This window comes from Abramis brama (genome assembly GCF_963993115.1).
Source record: "Abramis brama genome assembly, chromosome: 21".
Classification (NCBI taxonomy): domain Eukaryota; kingdom Metazoa; phylum Chordata; class Actinopteri; order Cypriniformes; family Leuciscidae; genus Abramis; species Abramis brama.
The window spans coordinates 16,599,195-16,619,824 of record NC_139983.1 but is presented as its reverse complement, the minus strand read 5'-3'; the positions used below and the strand labels follow the sequence as shown (position 1 = coordinate 16,619,824).

Sequence of the window (20,630 nt, the reverse complement as noted above, 5' to 3'; positions counted from 1 at the left end):
GTGTACATTTTTATTGCAACCAGGATCTTACTCTGTTTCTTCTCTCACTCAGAAAGCCAAGCTGGGACAGAAGATGTGAATTTCTGCTGTGCCGAATCCAACAAAACTCATTGTTTCCCCTGTTATTTAATTCCTCCTCCTCCTCCTTTTTTTTTTTTTTTTTTTTTGTGTACTTTACAGTTACTTCAGCATAAACGCAATAGCCATGAGACAATTTAAAGGCTTTACATTATTTTAGTACATGGACATGGTCAGAATTGTATCTATTTATTTATAAGCTTTAGCTATAAACTTAAGCTATAAAATGAAACAAATGCTTACAAAAGCAGTTTAGTAGAATCAATAATCAAGCCCACACAGAACCTGCACATTTATTTTCATATTTTATGCCATGATAGTGCTGAAAGATCTACCCTCTATATATTTAAATATCGTCAAATATGTACTTCACTCATATTTGTAGGAGAAAGCCACAATATTTAATAAACTAGAACAGATAAATAGCAGATTTCATGCAGGTTGACAATGAAGAAATGCTGACCTTGTTGTCACTGATATTTAAGAAAATGGAACAACTGAATACATAAAGAAATGGCAATCTCCAGACATAATGTTCGACTTTGACCTGTGTAAAGTCTTAAACACAGTGTCTTGGTTCATATAGGAGGAGAAAGAGCCATCAGAAGAAACCAACCTATTCTTTAACTGGAGCGTCCATAGTTTCCTCTACATGTGTTTACCTACTTCAACCTATGAAATTTACTCAGCGTTGAATGATTTGTAGTGAATTTCTCTGTTACGACTGAACTGTGAGGTGTTTAATGAACAGTTGTTGAAAACATATGCAAATGCCATTCTTTATTGTGTGTGTACAGCTGTTATCAGTAGTTCACTGTGTGCAATAACCTTTCAGATTTACCAAAATGTATTTTCAATTAAAGCTGACAGCTTTGTATTACATGTGTGATCATTTCTTTATTTATGTATGTGCTACATGATTAAGAAATGAAATGGAGCAGCTGCATATGAATTATGTGATGTCATTTCCTTATGAAGGAATTTGTAGAAGATAATTACAAACAACACAGAGACGCATAAAATTCTGAAAAGCAACAGTCGTATTGTAATGTGAAATAATAGATTTATTTTTTAGAAGATGTTCATAATATATTTTACATATATATATATATATTCATAGATTTTCTATGGTTGATTTGTCATAAATTCTTTTACCTACACATTTTTGCTATTTTGTTAAATATTGTCATTAATGAGTGTGTCTGTTAGACTTTAAGGTATCTCAGTTTATGTTGTGCACATTGTGAATTATCATAACAACGGCAAGGCTCAAACTCTTTACAGGCTTGATCAAAGTCAGCCCATATTGGATGAACTGAAACCAACGGCATCATTCCATTGGATGCAGCAAAGCCAATGGCAGCACCAAGTCAAAATATAGTTTTTCCACCACTGATTTCCTGCTAGGTCAAAATATAGTGAACCCCCTCTAATTTCCCGTTGATAAGGTCCACAGTCCCCCAGCATTCTTGTATGTCTTAAGCTGTCCTTCATTATTGCTGATACATACAACAGCTGAGTAGGTAAAACAAGATGGTGAAGATATATGCTGGTCAAACAGTTTCCACTGTTCTCAAGAATCAAGACCAAGGTTGCATCCCAAACCGCATACTTCCCTACTAAATAGTAGGCGAAAAACAGTATGAGACAATAGAAGTATGTCCGAATTCACAGTACTCAAAGAGTAGGCAAAAAGTACCTGGATGACCTACTATCTCTGGCGAGATTCTGAAGTGTGTGTATACGATGGATTTGGGAATGACAGTGAAGCAACGCAACTGATGCTGGTACAGGTAGGTCACATGATAATGACAGCATGGCAAATGTAGTACGTGCAGATTATATTCATACTCCACACATACCATACAGAACATAATCATTAAGTGGCTGTGAACTAGCTAATTACTTATTCAAAATAATACCTAGTCAAGAGAGTATGCGATTTTGGACGCAGCTTAATAGAGTGCAACAATGGCCACCCATTTTTTCGGCCTCATTTATAAAATAAAAACCATCCTACATTTGATCTTGCGATCATTTTTCAAATGTGCGTACGTGTGATTCAGAGAACGAAATGAACGTACGCCACCCTTTTAGATGTGGGTGATTGACAAATGATTTCAGATATCTGCCTTGTAGCTACGTCGTAGGTTGTGTGTAGCATAGATATCATTTAATAAAGGCTAGATGTCTTACGGTGGAGTCACTTCCGGCATCACCGGCGGCCATCTTACCACAGGGAAGCTGTGAATTAAGGTGAGTGATCAGCACGCACACAAATCCTCTTATCTCGCTGAAATCTTGACGGATTTACAAACGGTTTGGTTTCTTACAAACGTTATTAACGTGGCTATAATTCTTTCATATGGAAGTCCATTGTTATAATTATTCATATGTATGCAGTGTCATAACTACATCTCTGACGTTTATAACAAACCAAACCGTTTGAAAATGGGTTGAAAATTGAGCAAGTTATGGTTATTTAAAAGTGCATGCACCATGTTACGAGTGAGCGAGCACCCTGTGGTAAGATGGCTGCCGTGTGCGGACGTCGACCTCCATTGGCCAGCAGCGCGGACGAGACATCTAGCCTTTATTATATGATTTCTCTGGTGTGTAGCACTCATAGCCTGACGTGCACCTCTCCAAAAAATTTAACAACGTGTTTATTATATGCAGACCGCAAGCACTGTGATTGGTCTGGTGGTCTTCCTCAGGTCCAAAAAAATATTCTGCGATAGCATTGCATTCCCTCGTACGCATTTCCGCTTGCGGATTATAAATGATCTGTTTTTCAATATTTAACAACTCAAGCTGCAACAAAAGTCGCTGTCTATTTGCCGCCATCACTGCTGCTGCTTCTCCGACAACGTACACAACAAGCTGCTTCTTCTACGGCTTTTGCCTTGATACTGTGGGTTACACCATCAACATGCCAGTGGACACTGCCTACTAGCAGTCTGCATGTGTAACTGCACGTCAACGCGGACAACGATGCAGAAGTATGAATGAAAACTGACGCATAGCCTACAGCGTAATGGCGTAGGTCCGACGCATAAGTATAAGTACCTCTACGCTGTAGGCTACGCGTCAGTTTTCATTTATACCTCTGCATCGGTGTCCGCGTTGACGTGCAATTACACATGCAGAGGGAGCGTGTGAAACCTGAGGGAGGGGTTCTAGCAGACCAATCACCCTATGGATAAAATGAATAGGATTTTTACTTCCGGAACCCAACTGTTGCATTCTATAGAGAATCAGCATTGCTGAGGTAAGGCAGGAGAACGCTGGGATACAGACGCTCCATCCGTTTTGAAAAAGAAAACTTTCAAGAGGTCAAAGGTCAAACATTGTTAATTTAACACAAGAATGTTATTTACTGTTTCAGTCTTGTATGTAGTTGAACTCTCAGGTTCTTTATATTTGTCAAAAAAGAAGAAAAATCCAGCATTGTTTCCATTGCTGTGCTGCTCGGCAGCTATTAAGCATTCCCGTAGAGCATAATGTGGTACAGTCCAGACATAATGAAGGTGGCCAGTCTTCTGATTAGCTGTTGTCTTTGGCACGTTTCACACATTGATTGTTGGGGCGGCCCCAGTTTTTCCAAAAAAGAACACCCTAAAGCATTGTTTAGTATGTGCGCCTTCTCAGTATGCAGCATTGACATTAACAGACACACATTTGCACTGCTTGATCCGTTGCACTTTCCGTTGCCGGTAAGGCGGCTGCAGCCCAGGGCAGTGAAGCCGTACGGTGACTGTGGTTATCCGGCTTGGCCGGCAGAACGCACAGGACTGGAATGAAGTGTGGTGGTCTGGCGTGGATGCTGTTTTTCGACTTCGATGTGAAGCTTGAGACGTCAGGTGGCGTGGGATGTAGAAAGAGTTACACTGGCCGTAGCAGAACCGGTTGATGACAGTTCGGCTCAGACAACCCTCCAAGCTCACCGTTTGACGTAATGGCTGTGTTTTACACCAGTCGCTCTTCAGGTACTTCCTCTCAGTGACTACCAGGGCCTCACGACTCGACGACAGCATGTCGTGTTTACCCTTCTGTCGTTGTGCTGATGTGTGCTGGGGCAATGACGCTAGTGTGTGGGATGGTGATGACAAATCATTGCCTTTTAGCTTGTATGGGGAGGGGATGGAACCTTGAGGACGGGGCTTCTTGGTCTCCGTAGACACAAAAAGGGTCCATGCCAAAATGGCAGGTATTGCCAGCTTCCAGAACATCCTGAGGAAAGATTCAAAATAGGGAAACCTTTAGTGCCTCTGGTACTGATTCAAATACATTGTCAAATTAATGGTCAGTCAGTAGCTATATATTGATAAATGTTTAATTGTAAACTGTACATGTTTAAACCTACTTACTATCATTTACTCAGAAATCAGACAGCACTGGTTAATTGGTATGATTTTAATTAACATAAGTAGAAGACCGATAAATAATCAGTACTTTGGCCATTACTAAGATACATGAATATAATTCATCACTATGGCAACCCCCAAAAGAGTCATTTCAGTGGCACTTTATTCTGATGGTCCCTTTTGAACATTCTGTTGACTATAAGTAACTTTGCAACTACATGTCAACTAACTCTCATTAGAGTATTAGTAGACTGTCTGCTTAATATCTGCTAACTCTTGTAATGTGATGCTCCTCCAACAGACATTCTACTGACTATAAGTAAATGTACAAGTACATTTCAACTTATTCTAACCCTAACCCTGCAGTCTAATAATACTCTACTAACACTCTAATCAGTGTTAGTAGACATGTAGGTGCAACGTTACTTATAGTCAACAGAATGAGTTAAAGAGACCATCAAAATAAAGTGAAACCGTAATTTCTGCAGGAATCAGCGTCTGGTTCTAGTCATAATGTTCAGAGTATCGGTGTTGCAGCGTCACTAAAGTTGTGCAGGAAACTAGTAAAAAGTAAAGTAGTGTGAGTACACGGACACTAGAACGGTTGTGATATGACATCAGAATAAATTTAACATAACCTATAACAAATAATAATAAAAACAAAAAGTAAAAATATACAATCAACTCCACTTTACTGCAAAAAAATGGTGTTTTTTTAATTCAGGCAAGAAGTCAAGTCGTAGCAAGTACATGGCATGAACGCACTCTTAAGGTGATGATACACAGGGCAACTTTTTGAGCAATGTTGCTGGGCAATGTTGCCGTCAAAAGGCAACCAGATGAGACACAGGGCCCACGACCGATCTAAATTATCCAGATAGAAATGTATTGCCCATTTTCAATGGGAAAGTGCCCAAGCAACAATTGCTTGGCAAGATTGCACAGCAACATTGCTCAAAAAGTTGCCCTGTGTATCATCACCTTTAGATAAAGGGGTTTGAGTGATTAATTATCGGTATCTAACCTGGTGAAAAAATATTTATTCATTGTTATCCTTATTATTTTCATCTGCAGCAGCATTGTGAATGGTAGGAAATTCAATTAAACTTAATGTGGAGGATGTGACTAAATGATTGACAGACACTAAGCGACAAAGCAGTCCGTTAAAGATGCAATTATGATGAAGCTTCTGCTACACACAAATAAGTAGGCAAACTGGAATGAACATAAGACACCACAAATGATTAATATGAGCTATTAGCATGGTATATCCATGGTTGTGTCATAACCATACAACCATGGTGATAACATGGCACTTTCTGGTTAAAAAGACCAGCGAGTGCAGTTTTACAGCAGTTTGTTTATTCTTAAAAAGCAGAGTGGTTCTTATGTAATGCTGATAAAGTTAAACCTGGTCTTTGGTCTGAATCCTCAGTCATGTTTATCGTGGTGCCCTCTGTCAGTTTTGCTTTAGATAACCCTCTGATAACCTCTGATATTTCAGATACTTTACAACCACTGGCATTGTCTGTTTCATTCATGCTCTTTCTCTCCCTTCTCACATAGCCAGCATCCGCTTTCATCTTGTCTGCTGGGTAGATTGAGAATAAAGCACAGTTGTATTTCATTTAAAAGACACTGTCTTTCAATAGATTTGTTTTTATGTCCCAAAGGGTTTTTTTTTATAAGGATGTTTTTCTGGACAGACCAACCAAAAGAGCTCACAGAAAGTCTGGAGCTGAACAACACCAGAAAGCTATTATGACTATTACATCTTTTTCACATGATAAAAAACAAAAACAAGAGTTAAGCAACATTCAAGTCAAGAAAACGTGTGAATCTTTCTCCAAAAGATAGAAAACACACATGCACAGACATAACACAATCCTGCTCAGTCAGGTTTATCTTTAAACATGAACTTTCTTTAAAAAAGCACTAAAAAGAGGTTATTTTGATTCCATTTAAGGAATCGTTCATCCAAAAAAATAAAAAAATCATAATTGACTCACCCTTGCGTCATTCCAAATCTGTATGACTTTCTTTTCTCCACAAAGGACTAAAGCTTTTAGACTTCAAAGAACCGTATTTAAAGTCTTCTGAAGCTAAAATATATCTTTGTGTGAGAAAGACTTTGTGTTCAGACTAAATTTTAAGTTGTTATTCACTGAAAATTTCGACATCTTTGCATATTCATGAAAGTTCGAGAGCAGGATGTCTGAATCATGAACAAATTGTTCTTTTGAGTCAAATCTTTTTTGTGAATCATTAATATGGTTCGCAAAACCAGTGTGAGTGTTTCATTCACAAATGGAACTGATATGAGTCTCAAGTTCAATTCTCTAACTGGAATTTCAGTCCATTTCTCACAGAAAGCTATCAGATGACTTCAAAAGACATCAAATAAAGCACAAGTCATATAGACCACTCTCATGATGTTTTATGGTGCTTTTGCTCCTTTTTAAAGCTTGAAAGCTTCAGTCCCTATTCACTGTAACTGCATGGAAAAGAGTGACCAGCACAGTCTTCAGAATTTCTTTTTTTAAAACAACATGAGGATGAGGATGAAATTGTAATATTTTGGGTGAACTGCCCCTTTAAGCTCTATAAATCTGGGTTACTGGGGAGAATTGGCTACAGTTAACCGTGACACACAGGCGGCAGAAAGGAATGGATTAATCATCCGTATCTCCCTCCGTCAGTGTCGCTGGCTGCCATTAATGCTGTTTACTTTTACACCAGTCCCAGAATGCTCATGCAAATAAACAGGGCAGAACCATCAAAAGGGAACGCTACAGAAGCCATGAGGTTACAAGGAAGTGGCCTTTATGTCTCTGCTGAGGCAGGGTTAAATAATGAAGGCTTTGCTTATGCCGGTGGTGAGATATGCAGGGGACATGTAAACAGTGGGGAGAGCACCATGTGAACGTTATTAGATCAGGATGTGGAAAGTTTAGCAGTCTTGGGTTTCTCTCCTTCAGATGACCACAGGCTGACTAGAGGTTTGGTTTACTGGTAGCTCAAGATTATGTGTGAAGAAACAGGGAATGCTGGGATGTGATAGTGACTCAAAAGGCTGTGACATACTGTACATGCACAAACATCACAGAGCTCAATTGTCCATACCTGAAACTGATTTCAGATCTGTGGGAGTGAAAGTGAAACACACACACACACACACACACACGCACAGACGTTCACAGACAGAGGGGCCATAAATCTCCCCTGAGAAAAATTGTGGTTTGGAGATAATGACAGTGTCTAGTTGGAACTTACGCAAGTAAATAAACACAAAACCTTCTATCTCTCTCCCATCTGTCTGTGTATGTGAGAAAGTCAGTGACAGATCATCCACACTGTAAAAAAACTGTGTGGATTTACAGCATAAACGAATGCAGTTGCTGTACTTTCACTTCCATTGTTATCGCTAGTATTTCTACACTTTACTATATATAATTGAACTGTACTGTGACTTCACAGTCATATAGCCTACTGTAGCAGAATTGCTGGTAGCTTTTGTTTATTTATTTATTATAATGTGGTAGTATGATATCCACATAGCTTAAGAGTCAATTAATTAAGTAAGAATTAGTTAAAGAAATTAATTAATATTAAAAACATAATAAAAAAATATTACTGTGAAAAACGTACAGTAACTTTTTACAGTATTTTGAGCCATTTTCCCATCCATTCTCCAAACCGCTTATTCTCTGTGTAGGGTCATGGGAGGGCTGGAGCCACAGGAGGGAAAATCACTCTGGACAGATGGCCAGTCCATCACAGGGCTCACACACGCACACACACGCACACACACACAACCAAACCGCAAGTACCAGCATCTCTCATTGAGCAGACGCCAGCATGTTCTGCCACACAGCCAGTGATACCAGCATTTGACCAACCACTGTCAAAACCCACAGCGAGCCTTCCCTCACACTTCCACAACATCTCCAACCCAAAACAACAGTCGCACAAAGCCACAAGTCAAACCCTGAAGCTCTCTCTCTATCTCACACCCATACACACGTTAAACACCATCGCATGCATAAACACTAACTGGCGCCACAAAATTATGAATTTGACAGGAGTTATCATCACAGCAATTATGTACCTCCCTCTGCCACAAGAAAATCTCTTTACAACATACTTATGCAATTTATACACGCACATACAGAGCTGAAGTGTGTTTCCAAAAATAAGGATTGCATTTGAACAGATTTCCCCAAACATGCCCCCATCTGCCATTGGTTGTTCAAACAGAACAATGTTTTGATTGTCTCTTTTGAGGGGAATTAACCTACACTTGGCTCACTTTAGTTGTATCTGCATATTAAAGAAAAATTCGAAAAACAATTCTGTCATCATTTACTCACCCTCAAGTTCCTTTAGTTTATGGGCCCCATTGAGAAAATACTATGGGAGTCAATGGGGACCATCAACTGTTTTGTTGCTGACATTCTTTAAAATATCTTCTTTTGTGTTCAGCAGAAGACAGAAATTCATACAGGTTTGGAACAACTTGAGGGTGAGTAAATGTAGACAGAATTTTCCCTTTTGGCCGAACATAACTTTAAGCTAGGATAGAAGAAAGTATTTTACTAAAACTTTACAAAAATTAAACACTTCAGCTTGAAATTAGCATTACACAGTTCTGAGTCAAGAAAAGTTTTAACATGTCAAATTAATTTATTCAAATCCAGCCCTCATGCCACCAAACAAAAAAGTCACATGTGTAGATATCATTTCTGATTAAAGAAATATTGTAATGCAATTTAAACAAACAACCCAGTGTAAAACCATTAATACTCAGGCGATTTCCAGAGACATGCTTAATTTGAATAATTTCACTTGAACATACTGTACAAATGTCTGCAATTTTTAAGTGTATTTTTTCCTGGAAAGATGACAAATTTAGTGACCGGTGGGCACATATCTCTATATAGAAACTATTGCAAAGAATGAGATAATAAGAGGTTTTGCCCACCAGTCACTAAAGTTGTGAGGTGCGTTCCTGAGTAAACACCTTGAAATGGCAGCATGAATTAAACTCCACCACACGATAAGCTGTCAAACATTGCCTCTAATATTATTTCCACTTTCAGTTGTTTTTAGAACATCTATATATAGTCACCCCAGAAATATTTACAGATGGGGGGAAAGAAAGAAAGAAAGAATTTTCTTTCTCTCTCACATGATGGTGATGCCTCTCGCCATATGCAAGAGACTTGGAATGGATTTTTTTGGCAATGATTTTTCCAGGGTAGGTTGCCATGTCTTTCCCCAACCCTCCCCATTACATGGCTTGGGACTCAAACACGCGCATTCACACCTACGGACAATTTAGCGTTTCCAATTCACCAACACTGCATGTTTTTGGATTACACCCGGAGGAAACACACAGACACAGGGAGAACATGCAAACTCCACACAGAAAGGACTCCTGGCTCAGCCGGGACATGAACCGAGGACCTTCTCGCTGTGAGGCGAAAGTTAACTCAACAGTTAACTGTCTTCTACAAAGTATTCGTTCCACACCACAACAACAGAAAATAAATTGCTGAAAACATGAATGCCACCTGTGAATCATACTGTTTACCAGCGACCAAAGAAAACAATAAGTAATACAAAAAGGTTTCTAAACTCCAGATGAATCTGAGTTCAGCTAAAGCACAGGCTAAGGGTGCAGTATAAAGTGCTTCCATGGTGTGATTTTGTCACCATGTGGTAAATGGGTATATCTAGATCACTGAGAGTAGATGGAATATCTGTGGTTTAGGACTGTCGGGTCAGACTCATGTTACAATACATAGCTGAGGTTTAAAGTGTGGTTGAGCAGTTCAACCATATCAATGACTGAATTCTCTGATGGCTGTCGTCACATAATGCTTTGAGTCTGACTTCAGCTCCCTCAAATACATGCACAACACACAGTCAAGTGTATTTCCCATTCACATCTACTGCTGTTAATGTATGATAATTACGATTACAAGAATCTTAACCCAACCCTTATTACAATATCAAAAACCTCTCCTAATATTAACCATTTTATAACCCTATCCAACCCCCAATTGTACTCTAGCCTTCAAGGCACACACATTGCCATCATTCTTGATAGTATTGGTTTATCAAGGATTGGTGGGGATTTAGAAGGTCACTGGGAAACTCAAAGGCTGTCAGGCTCAAATCCGCTTGGTTTAATGCGCTCTGAGGGGCAGGCACCACTTTGAACTGAGTTGCGGCTGATCCTTTTCCACGGCCTTCTTTATAATGCCAATCATGCATTTCAGTTGCAAACACACATGCATGAGCAGGACTGAAGCCAAAACTGTCACACAACCTCACACGCTCTCTCATGCACACGTCCTCATCAATAAACATACAGTACACTGTCAGACTCACTCAATCCCTGCTCTTCAAGGTGAACAGTATCGGTTTCATTACATTATGTTTAGATGATCTGCATTATGAAGAACTACATACAAGTGTAAATACAAAATAATACAACATGAGTAGTCGATTTAGAGTAGGAATTGGTTCTAAAAAGCACCAGGTTTCTTAGGATTGTTACAGTAGCAGAACCCTCCAATTAGAACTCCTGTTTTTAAGGTTCTATGAAGAACTTTAGAACCATTCCAGCATAAAATAGTTCCTTACACTCTTAAAAAGGTTCTTTATTGGAATCTATAGTTCCACAACGAACCTTTAACATCCATGGAACCTTTCCATTGCACTAAAGGCCCTTTATAATGGAAAAAGGTTCTTCAGATTATTAAAATTCACCTAAAGAAGAAAAAAAAGTATTTTTAAAGACTAAAAAAAGACTAAGTTCATTGTGGAAACCAGAATGGTTCTTTTATGGCATGGCTGCAAAAACTCCCTTTCGGAAACTTTTTTTTTTTTTTAAATGTAGATATAATTCTAAATAGAACTAATAAAATCATAAAAGAATCTTCTTTTTAGAGTGTACCTGTAGATCTGGAGTCCAGAGTCACGTTTTACCGCCGTGAAGAGGTCACTCAGAGGTCAAAGGTCGAGCAGCAGGGCAGAGATCGGCCAAAGCTCAGAGCTCCAGAAGTAGAGAATCAGCGTGGATATCCATCAGAAGTACAGAACGATTCTCGAAGTGTTCCTGAAGATCGTGCCGTGTTCCGTTTGAGTCGAGCTCTGCAGAGGCCAAACTGAAGCAGTCACGCTTTATGGCTCATAGTTCCCCAGTTTCACTGATTTATATGACATCCAGCTCGCATTCTGTTTCACTGAGTCCTTCCCGGTGAGTCTTTGCATCATATTCTCACTGATTTACTGTCACATCCCAGTGGCTCTCCAAAGAGAAGTGTGTGAGTGTGAAGAGAGCAGAAAGAAAATCATCAGTTGCACACAAGTTACAGAAAAATTCATCTACACCTCTCTCTCTCTCCCTCCCTCTCTTTTGGTCTAGCATTCTCTGATACCTCCCCCAGAAGTCCACTGTTAATCAACCAGTCCTGAAAACATATTGTCTCTCTCTCTCTCTTCAGTTTCTCTGCCTCTCTCGCTCCCTCAACTGCAGTTTGCATCCCTCGTTTAACCCCGTCCCTCTTGACTGCTGCAGTTAACATGCTCACAGTTGCAGTTTTACAGTAAAAAATCTCTGTAAATATAGAAAATACATAGATAGACCAATGAGTTTGATCCAGATGATAATTTTATATATATTTATATTGGTTCAATCAAAAAAAGTGTGGGCTCGGTTTCTGGAACATTTGGGAAATTTTCACTGTGGCTTTATTGAGGTCCTGCCTAAAGTTTTTTTCTCGAGTGTCTTTCCAAATACAAAATGGTTTTATAAACAAGTTTTGACAGCACATCAAGACAAGGCAAAGCAGATGTGTTATGTGGCCTAAAAAGACAAAAGCTTTTAGATGCAAAACCATTAATCTTTCACTCCACAGTTTATCATTTTTAAGTTGAAATGTGTGTATCCATAAATCTCCATTTGGCTTGGAAGGTTACACAGTTCTTCCTTTGGTTTTCTTTGCTTATTCTGTCATTCGTTCTCTCATTCTGTTGTTTGTGTGGTTTTGAACTCATCTCTATTTGACCACAGTAAGAATAACCTCCCTCTCTTGTTCCTTTTATTTTTCTCTCAATCACACAAACACACACACAATCCACAGTGCGAAGAACATAAAAACACCCAAAAAGACATTGTACACAATGATCAGACACAAATATAGACTGTTTTGGTTGAAACTAAAGAAGCTGAAGTACTCAGATGTCATGTTAAATTCCTCATTGTATTGATAGCAGCAAATTAGATTGTTCTGCTCAGAGCTGACTGTTAGTGTTGGATAGGTTAGTTTGGACCTCAAGATTTAGTGCTGTTCTCACCAAACTGACCAAATAATCAAATACAAACAGTAACTCGAAGACTCTTCAGGAAAATGACCTGGTGGATGGAGTCATTGCCCTCTAGTGGTTAAAAAAGCAACAGCAATCAGCTAATTATGAATGTGGGTAGTTGACAATGTGCAAGCATGTATTTTCCCAGAATTAAGATTGGATTAATCTTTTTTTTTTTTTAGAAATGTATAAAAAAAGTTAACTGAAAAGGTAATGTAGTATATGTATGGCAAGCCGTTTTAACATTTAATCCTTAAAACCTACTAGTATCTATTTTCATGCTACAGTACTAGTAGCATGAAAATAGTATATGAAGTCATACAAACTGCAAGTATGATCATTACATTTGAAATGGTTTTAAATACTGTTTTATTTATATGCAGATCAAAGTAACTAAAATGCAAATGATCAGAATACCATAAACTAATTTGATTTTACTATGGTGTTATCCTGGTGCATAACCGGCATGCATGCAAATAATTAAAGCCCCACCAAGTGACACCTAAATTCAGGACGTATTGTAGTGAATTCTGCGGTAATACTGTTAGCTTTTAGCCCTGTATTAGACCGGAAAGTGACTTCGCCAATGGAATGAGCACATGATGCAATCTAGACTCAAATCTGCGTTCCTTTGGGAGCACTACAGCTCTACCACCGCGTAACAGCTCTGACATTGTCATTGACAGCTGCAGAAACAGAAATCACTGCATGGCTTTCAGACAACGAATTGACTTTAATACATTTTCAAGTAAAAGTGTTTACATATGGTATAAAAAATAAAGGAGGGAGCCAACAAAGAAGAACAGACGAGACAGATTGCAAGACCAGTCGCTTTCAGATATATCCCATGCGACTTCACATGTGCGATAAGCAAACGTGTGCTAAATCCTTTATAGTGCAATAAAATCAATGCAAAAAGAGATGAAATGTGAGTAGGAAGAGATCATCTCTGTGTCTAAAGCTTCTCGATTTTACACAATGTGCCTACGCTGTTATATTTAACTGTGGTTTTTATTATTTTACATTTTCTGGTTTTGACATCATTTGATCAGTCTACAGTTGGAGACAGTCCTGACAGACAAAAGAGGAGAGGAGAAGATCATTTTCCTCTTTTGAACGACATTGCTGCATTTCCCAAATATTTGAAGTCCACGTCTAACTGTCTTAAAGACTGAAACTAGCAAGTAGCAAGTAGAAACTGATGTAAAAATTCAGTCTCTTGGACATGCACGTGATTTGGTCCGTTGTCCAGGGTATCTGGAATCAGACGACAGAGATGAAGATGACAGCGTCCTCATCCTCGGTGGATTGTTTGAGGCTCAGCAAGATTGGACGACAGCAGGTAGCCTCTTCGATATCAGAGATTTCCCCTGAAACACAAGACAAAAAGGGGAAGACAAATGATTTTATATGGTATTGGGCAGTGACAACAGCCAACATATCAATATTTAAGCATGCTAAACAGAAAATGACCCCTTTCAGTAAAATTATATTATAGGGATAGTTCACCCAAAAGAATTGCCATCATACTCGTCATCATGCTGTTCCAAACTTTCTAGTGTGAGGTAATTTGTTATTCACTAAAAGTTTTGTTTTCTACAGTAGCTCTCAAATATTGAATAGAAAATATATTAAATTAAATTAAAAATTGTATTACAATAATTTCATATTTGAATTTACTCTCCCATTAAAAAGTTTGGGATTGGTACTTTTTTTAATGTTTTTGAAAGAAGTCTCACCAAGGCTGCATTTATTTGATCAAAAATACAATTAAACAGTAATATTGTGAAATATTATATTATTATTTTAGACAACTGTTTGCCATTTTAATATATTTTAAAATGTATTCCTGTGATCATCAACATCATTCCTCCAGTCTTCAGGGTCACATGATCCTTCAGAAATCATTCTAATATGCTGATTTGCTGCTCAAGAAATATTTCTAATTATTATCAATGTTGAAAACAGTTGTGCTGATTAATATTTTTGTGGAAACCATGATATATGTTACTGTCAGGATTCTTCCTAAAAAGTTCAAAAGAATAGAATTTATTTAAATTTTTGGAACAATGTAAAAGTCTTTACTGTCACTTTTGAACAATGAGTTGATGTTTAATAAAAGTTTATTATTTTTTTTTAATTTGTATTAGTTTTTATTTAGTTAAAACAGCAATATCGATGACTTGTATGATGCGTTGTAATATTTTTGTAGCTCAGCCTCCCCATTCACCTTCATTGTATGGAAAAAAATCAGCTTAGACATTCTATCTAACATCTCTATTTGTGTTGAATGGAAGAAAATAAATCAATATTTTTTGGGTGATCTTTTCCTTCAACAGAAACATCAGATGTATCCCAGACTACTCAAGTGTTTACACTAATGCGTTTTCGTTTCAAAACAGCTTTTTAAAGGGTTAGTTCACCCAAAAATGAAAATTCTGTCAGTAATTACTCACCCTCATGTTGTTCCAACCCCGTAAGACTTTCGTTGATCTTCGGAACACAAATTAAGATATTTTTGACAAAATCTGAGAGCTGGCTCACTCCTTTATAGGCTTCTATGTAATTTCATCTGCCAGCCCAGAAAAGTTAGTAAAAATATCTGTAAAATAGTCCAAGTGACTACAAGTTTATCAAGCGACGAGAATACTTTTTGTGCAAAAAATAAAATAATGACTTTATTCAACTATTCATTTTCCTCTGTGTGGGCCTCTGAGTGAGTTCACGTAGTGTAACAGCGCAGCGCTTCTGGGTTGCACGTCAGAACGTAGGCTCACTATTGGCCGACGCTGGTCATGTGTGTGATGCGCGTCAAAAACATCATCAAAAATATCTTAATTTGTGTTCCGAAGATGAACGAAAGTCTTACAGGGTTGGAACAACATGAGGGCGAGTAATTACTGACAGAATTTTCATTTTTGGGTGAACTAACCCTTTAAAATGAAGATGATCCTCGTTTCCATTGCATTTCAGAAAAAAAATCTCTGTTCACGCTACACGACTAAAACCACATGACCATTCATGCACACTTGGTATGCGCGTAGTGTAAACAGCTACCAATTGCTCTAATAATAGCTTGCTTCTTGCATATGTAGGCAGCTGCAGTATTATTAAATGCAGAGTTTAACTGCACAATGGCTGCTAAAAAGGACAACAAAGTCAGCAAAGCTTGCAGTTCAATCTCAATGTTATTGTTTACACGGTCGTCGAGGCTGGTCTGTTACGGAGCCATTGAGAGAGACAGCTCTGGTTTGTTATTGTTGTGTTCTGGTAGCGTAATGTGGGAAGCCACGCTTTCCTTTTCAAAAGTCTCCGTTTTGGTCAGTTTACACTAAAATGCAACCCCAGAGTTTTCAAACTAAAATCAAAAGTTTCCAAAAGTCTCCATTTTTCGAAGGTCGAAAACTCCGGAGTAGTGTAGATGACAGGCGTAACTGCAGCAAAAGTTATGCATATTAAAACGAAAACGCACTAGTGTAAACAGGGATGAACAGGAGCAACACACACAGGTCAAGGAGAAGCAGGGTTACCTGGAAGAAATGCCTTCCTTCAAAACAAGTTCTTACTTTTCTGTGGACAAGATAGAGAAAAGTGAACAGGTACACATTTTGGCAGCTGTTGCAACAGAAGACCAAAATGCAAAGTCATGCAAAACCACAGCTAAACACTTCATTTAAAGATGACACAAATAACAAGAAGAGAAGAGCTTGCTTAACCCTGTAGGAAAACATTAATTAACATGACATCACAAGGTTCGGGGGGGCGGGATAAAGAACCAAACAAGCTTCATCTGACCAGAGCTGCTGTCTGATTGGTCAGGTAAGCCATCACTGAGGGGGCGGGGCCACTACCACTTACCACATTACGAGTGAACTTTTCAAATGAGGTTCTGCGATCCTGTATGCTTCCCGACTTCAGTCAACAAGATAAAGAGTGAAAAAAGGGACTACAGCATGGTGTGTCTGAATGAGTATGTGTATATCAAATAGAATCAGGCTAATATATCCGTCTATTTGTGTCAATTCAAATGTATCAGATTTAACACTTAGTTATTTCCACAGATTGTCTCTTTCTGGAGCTTTTGTACAACTAATTCATTTTTGAAACTGTTAAATAATAATAATAATAAATAAATAATAATGAAAATAATACTTCCCTTTTACTGCTGGTATTAAAGGAGAACTCCGGTCAATTTTAACATTGAGCTCATTTTTTTGTAAATTTGGAGTGCTGTCAATACAGAGAACAACGACAAAAATCGGTGTTGCCTACAGCATGTTATCCCCTTTTTAAAATTTGCACCCTGTTGACTTCAATGGGGCAAGTTTTAAACCTGCTTTTAGCCTCTTAACATCCTTGATGTGTCATTACAAGTGCACAGCCAATGTGAGTGATTCCTTCAGAGTGAACACGGGTGAATCTGACTGCAGTAGATGTGAAAGATATGAATAAAAGTGATGTTAATTCAGCCAGCAAACATACCTGTATTTACATCCTGTTTTCGGTCGAAGTCCATAGTAATCGATTGTCGAGTTCACGCGCGTGATCATAGGTAACTAAACATATGCGCGTGAACTCGACAATCGATTACTATGGACTTCGACCGAAAACAGGATGTAAATACAGGTATGTGCGCTGGCTGAAATAACATAATTTTTATTCATATCTTTCACATCTACTGCAGTCAGATTCACCCGTGTTCACTCTGAAGGAATCACTCACATTGGCTGGGTACTTGTAATGACACATCAAGGATGTTTTTTGTCGTTGTTCTCTGTACTGACAGCACTCCAAATTTACAAAAAAATGAGCTCAATGTTAAAATTGACCGGAGTTCTCCTTTAATAAAAACATCATTATAATTGCAACAAACTAATTCACATCATGCTATCATAACCCCAATCCCAAAATACACATTTTGGTATTCCAGGAAGCATGTTCTAGGATTCAAAAACAGCCGGAAGAGAGTGACAGAGTAGAACAGAATGCAGGGACTCGAGACATGTTTTTTTAAAGTTGAGCTATTTTTCAAGCAGGTCCCTATAAACCTACAGATCATAATCGCTGATTTATGCTTCTGTCAGTACGTACATTACACATAAGCAACAAATGCCTTAAAACATTTTAACATTCTCATTACTCAGTAATTAATTATAACCTACTGTACAGTTTTTCAAGGGTAGGCTACTGTCATTTTTCCGTTCAATGGTGCGCTTAATAAATTAATTACACAAAAGTTATTCGTGTCACGTGAACAAAAGCACATTCTTTCCATGAATGTTATTGTCGCGAGTCGCGCTCTCACTGATATAGCCTATAGGCTACTACCTGATGATCAGTAGCGGTTCACTAAATAAAATTCAATAAATACCTATTTACAATAAGCACTTAACTCAAAAACAACTATTAAATAATAAAATAACTAGATAACTTGCTGACTAAAATCAGCTTGAAAATACTAGGCTACCTCATGAAACAAATGTGAATCCGTAATTTCTTTACAATTTAAAAGTACTCTGTGTTATTTCATCAGTCAATTGTGAAATTCTGGTGGTTGAAAGCTTTTGGCAACATTAAATCAGGGAGACTAGAGAATTTGTGAGTGCACAGGACAAAGTTTGAGAGCGCACACATAAAATCTGAGCGAGAGCAGAACCATGATCTTCATTACATGGACGCATTCTCGCATTACAATAATGCCCTCTCAACATTTGTCATTAAAATAAAGCCATGGAAACGGCCTCAAATTAACTATAAAAATGAGAGGAAAGTCATGTCTGAAAGCTGCAATCATTTTTTTTATTGGCTACAATGAATGGAGACTATCTCGTGTTTTTCTGTGGGTGTCCGACCATTTCCGTGGGTGCTCGGGGGCCGGCGCCTATTCTACTGATAACATGTTCAATGCAATGCAAACAAAACAAACAAACAAAATAATATACAATACAATCTATATTCACTGATTTATAAATCTGACACAAAGATATACAGCAAATCCTTCTATATGAGATTAATTTCACATACAATATGATTCAAACGTTTGGGGTCAGTTCGATTTTTTTAATTATTATTATTATTATTTGAAAGAAATTAATACATTTATTCCACAAGGATGCATTGAATTGATCAAAATTGACAGTAAAGTCATCAATAATGTTACAAAACATTTCTATTTCAAATAAATGCTATTCTTTTAAACTTTTCTATTCATCAGTGAATCCTGAAAAAGAAATTTCAACATTCATAAAAATATTTTTTTTTCTTGGGTAACAAATCAGCATATTAGAATGATTTCTGTAGGACAGGAATAATGACTGCTGAAAATTCAGCTTTGCCATCACATTATAAATTACATATATTAAAATAGAAAACAATTATTTTAAATAATAGTAATACATTTTCGAATATTGCTGTTTTTACAGTATTTCTGATCAAATAAATGAGAAAAATCGTACCGACCCAAACTTTTGAACGGTAGTACATTTATCAATCAGGGCATGTAGATGCAGTCTTAGAGTATTCAAGATAAATTATTCTATCCTGCCAAATTGCTTAAAACATTTTACCTTTTTCTTAGCCTGCAGAAGTTCCTGGTAGGCACTGGATCTAATGAAACGACTGTAAGAGTCACTCTTCATCAGCTTATAGATGTGTTCCTGGGAGACACACATTTACATGTTTATATGGCTTGTTTTCATCAATTTTTTTTGAAAAAGAAAATCACTGTAACTGCTTATTATAAACACATAATCCTCACCTGTGCATCTTCAAAAGCGTATCGTCCAGGGTCTTTGATGTTCTGTGTGGTTTTGTCGTAGCTCTTCGAGTCAACGTTGATGGCACTGGGGGCTCCAGGAGCCAAAAACTCCTCCCAGATCTCCTGCACCCTTGTTGGCACCTCACGGATCGGCCTCCTCTTTAACTCCTGCGCTGCCAACCAGAATCTGAGTTTTGGATAACAAAAGAGAATCAATTTGCAGAATAAAAAGACAATGCATGCGGCAAAAGTAGTTGCGTTACTCTTCAACCGCCAGCAGGGGGCATGAAAAGGAAGTGTAGGTTTACCTGAGGTTTTCTGAGCTGAATTCAGACTCCAGGAACTTGAGAAACTGCTCTCGCCCAATGGGATCTTTCAACACTTCGTCGATTCTAAAACCCCAGCGTCTAACTCTAGTCTGACCAGGTTCCTTACTGTTCCAACACACACAAAAACACATTATACATACACACTGATTTGTAAAAACAATAATAATATTTAGTGTGTATTTTTGAAACAGACCTGGCCTCCATCTCCCAGAACGTTGTGTCATCTGATATCCAGGGGTTGGAGGGATCAGAAGTGGACAGGAACGGGTCATAGTCTGAATACTGCTCAGTATAACTCAGCAAACTACAAGACCATCAAAAACAGAGTTAGGGATAAAAGAGAGGAAGAAAGAGGCCACTAAAAGGGCGTTATCTATTAGTAAAACAAGCATGCCAAAACATTGTGACATATTCAGGTGCCAGAACATACTAGTTATGTGACTCATTTTCCAGCTTAACTATTCAATAAGAAAACATTGTTATTGGGGAATGTTTCTTTTTGATTGTATTATTCATTATTAAAAGCAAGTAATTACCATGAACCTTGTGTGTGTGTGTGTGTGTGTGTGTGTGTGTGTGTGTGTGTGTGTGTGTGTGTGTGTGTGAAAGTAAAAACTGACTGAGCTTTTGACATCTGACGCTGCATTAACGGTGCATATTCTCTCAGAGACAATGAGAGCTGCATCTACTTCAGTATGTGCTGATAACGGTATTATAGGT

The 20,630-nt window shown here is 38.0% G+C and overlaps 3 protein-coding genes across 3 annotated transcripts in view; 1 reads left to right on the top strand and 2 right to left on the bottom strand.

Annotated features, from left to right (window-relative positions):
* The window catches only part of fmn2a (formin 2a), a gene marked incomplete at its 5' end in the record, with an annotated part of 36,601 nt that extends 35,642 nt beyond the window's left edge, over positions 1-959 (top strand). Inside the window, one exon of the mRNA XM_084097358.1 lies at positions 53-959. Within this exon, the coding sequence (XP_083953484.1) occupies positions 53-79 (27 nt within the window). The 3' untranslated portion in view covers positions 80-959. The remainder of the gene's footprint in view (positions 1-52) is intronic.
* Positions 960-3,574: 2,615 nt separating this feature from the next.
* grem2a (gremlin 2, DAN family BMP antagonist a) lies at positions 3,575-11,548 on the bottom strand. The gene is made up of 2 exons (XM_084097359.1): positions 11,410-11,548; positions 3,575-4,311 (listed from the first exon to the last, which is right to left on the bottom strand). The coding sequence occupies exon 2, from the start codon at positions 4,308-4,310 to the stop codon at positions 3,726-3,728; it is 585 nt and encodes a 194-aa protein (XP_083953485.1). The 5' UTR covers position 4,311; positions 11,410-11,548; the 3' UTR covers positions 3,575-3,725.
* Positions 11,549-13,540: 1,992 nt separating this feature from the next.
* Positions 13,541-20,630, bottom strand: part of rgs7a (regulator of G protein signaling 7a) — a 60,149-nt gene continuing 53,059 nt past the window's right edge. Inside the window, exons 13-18 of the mRNA XM_084096886.1 lie at positions 20,104-20,214; positions 19,890-20,015; positions 19,582-19,768; positions 19,391-19,480; positions 16,355-16,394; positions 13,541-14,194 (exon numbers count right to left, since the gene is read on the bottom strand). Coding sequence (XP_083953012.1) covers positions 16,374-16,394; positions 19,391-19,480; positions 19,582-19,768; positions 19,890-20,015; positions 20,104-20,214 — 535 coding nt within the window. The 3' untranslated portion in view covers positions 13,541-14,194; positions 16,355-16,373. The remainder of the gene's footprint in view (positions 14,195-16,354; positions 16,395-19,390; positions 19,481-19,581; positions 19,769-19,889; positions 20,016-20,103; positions 20,215-20,630) is intronic.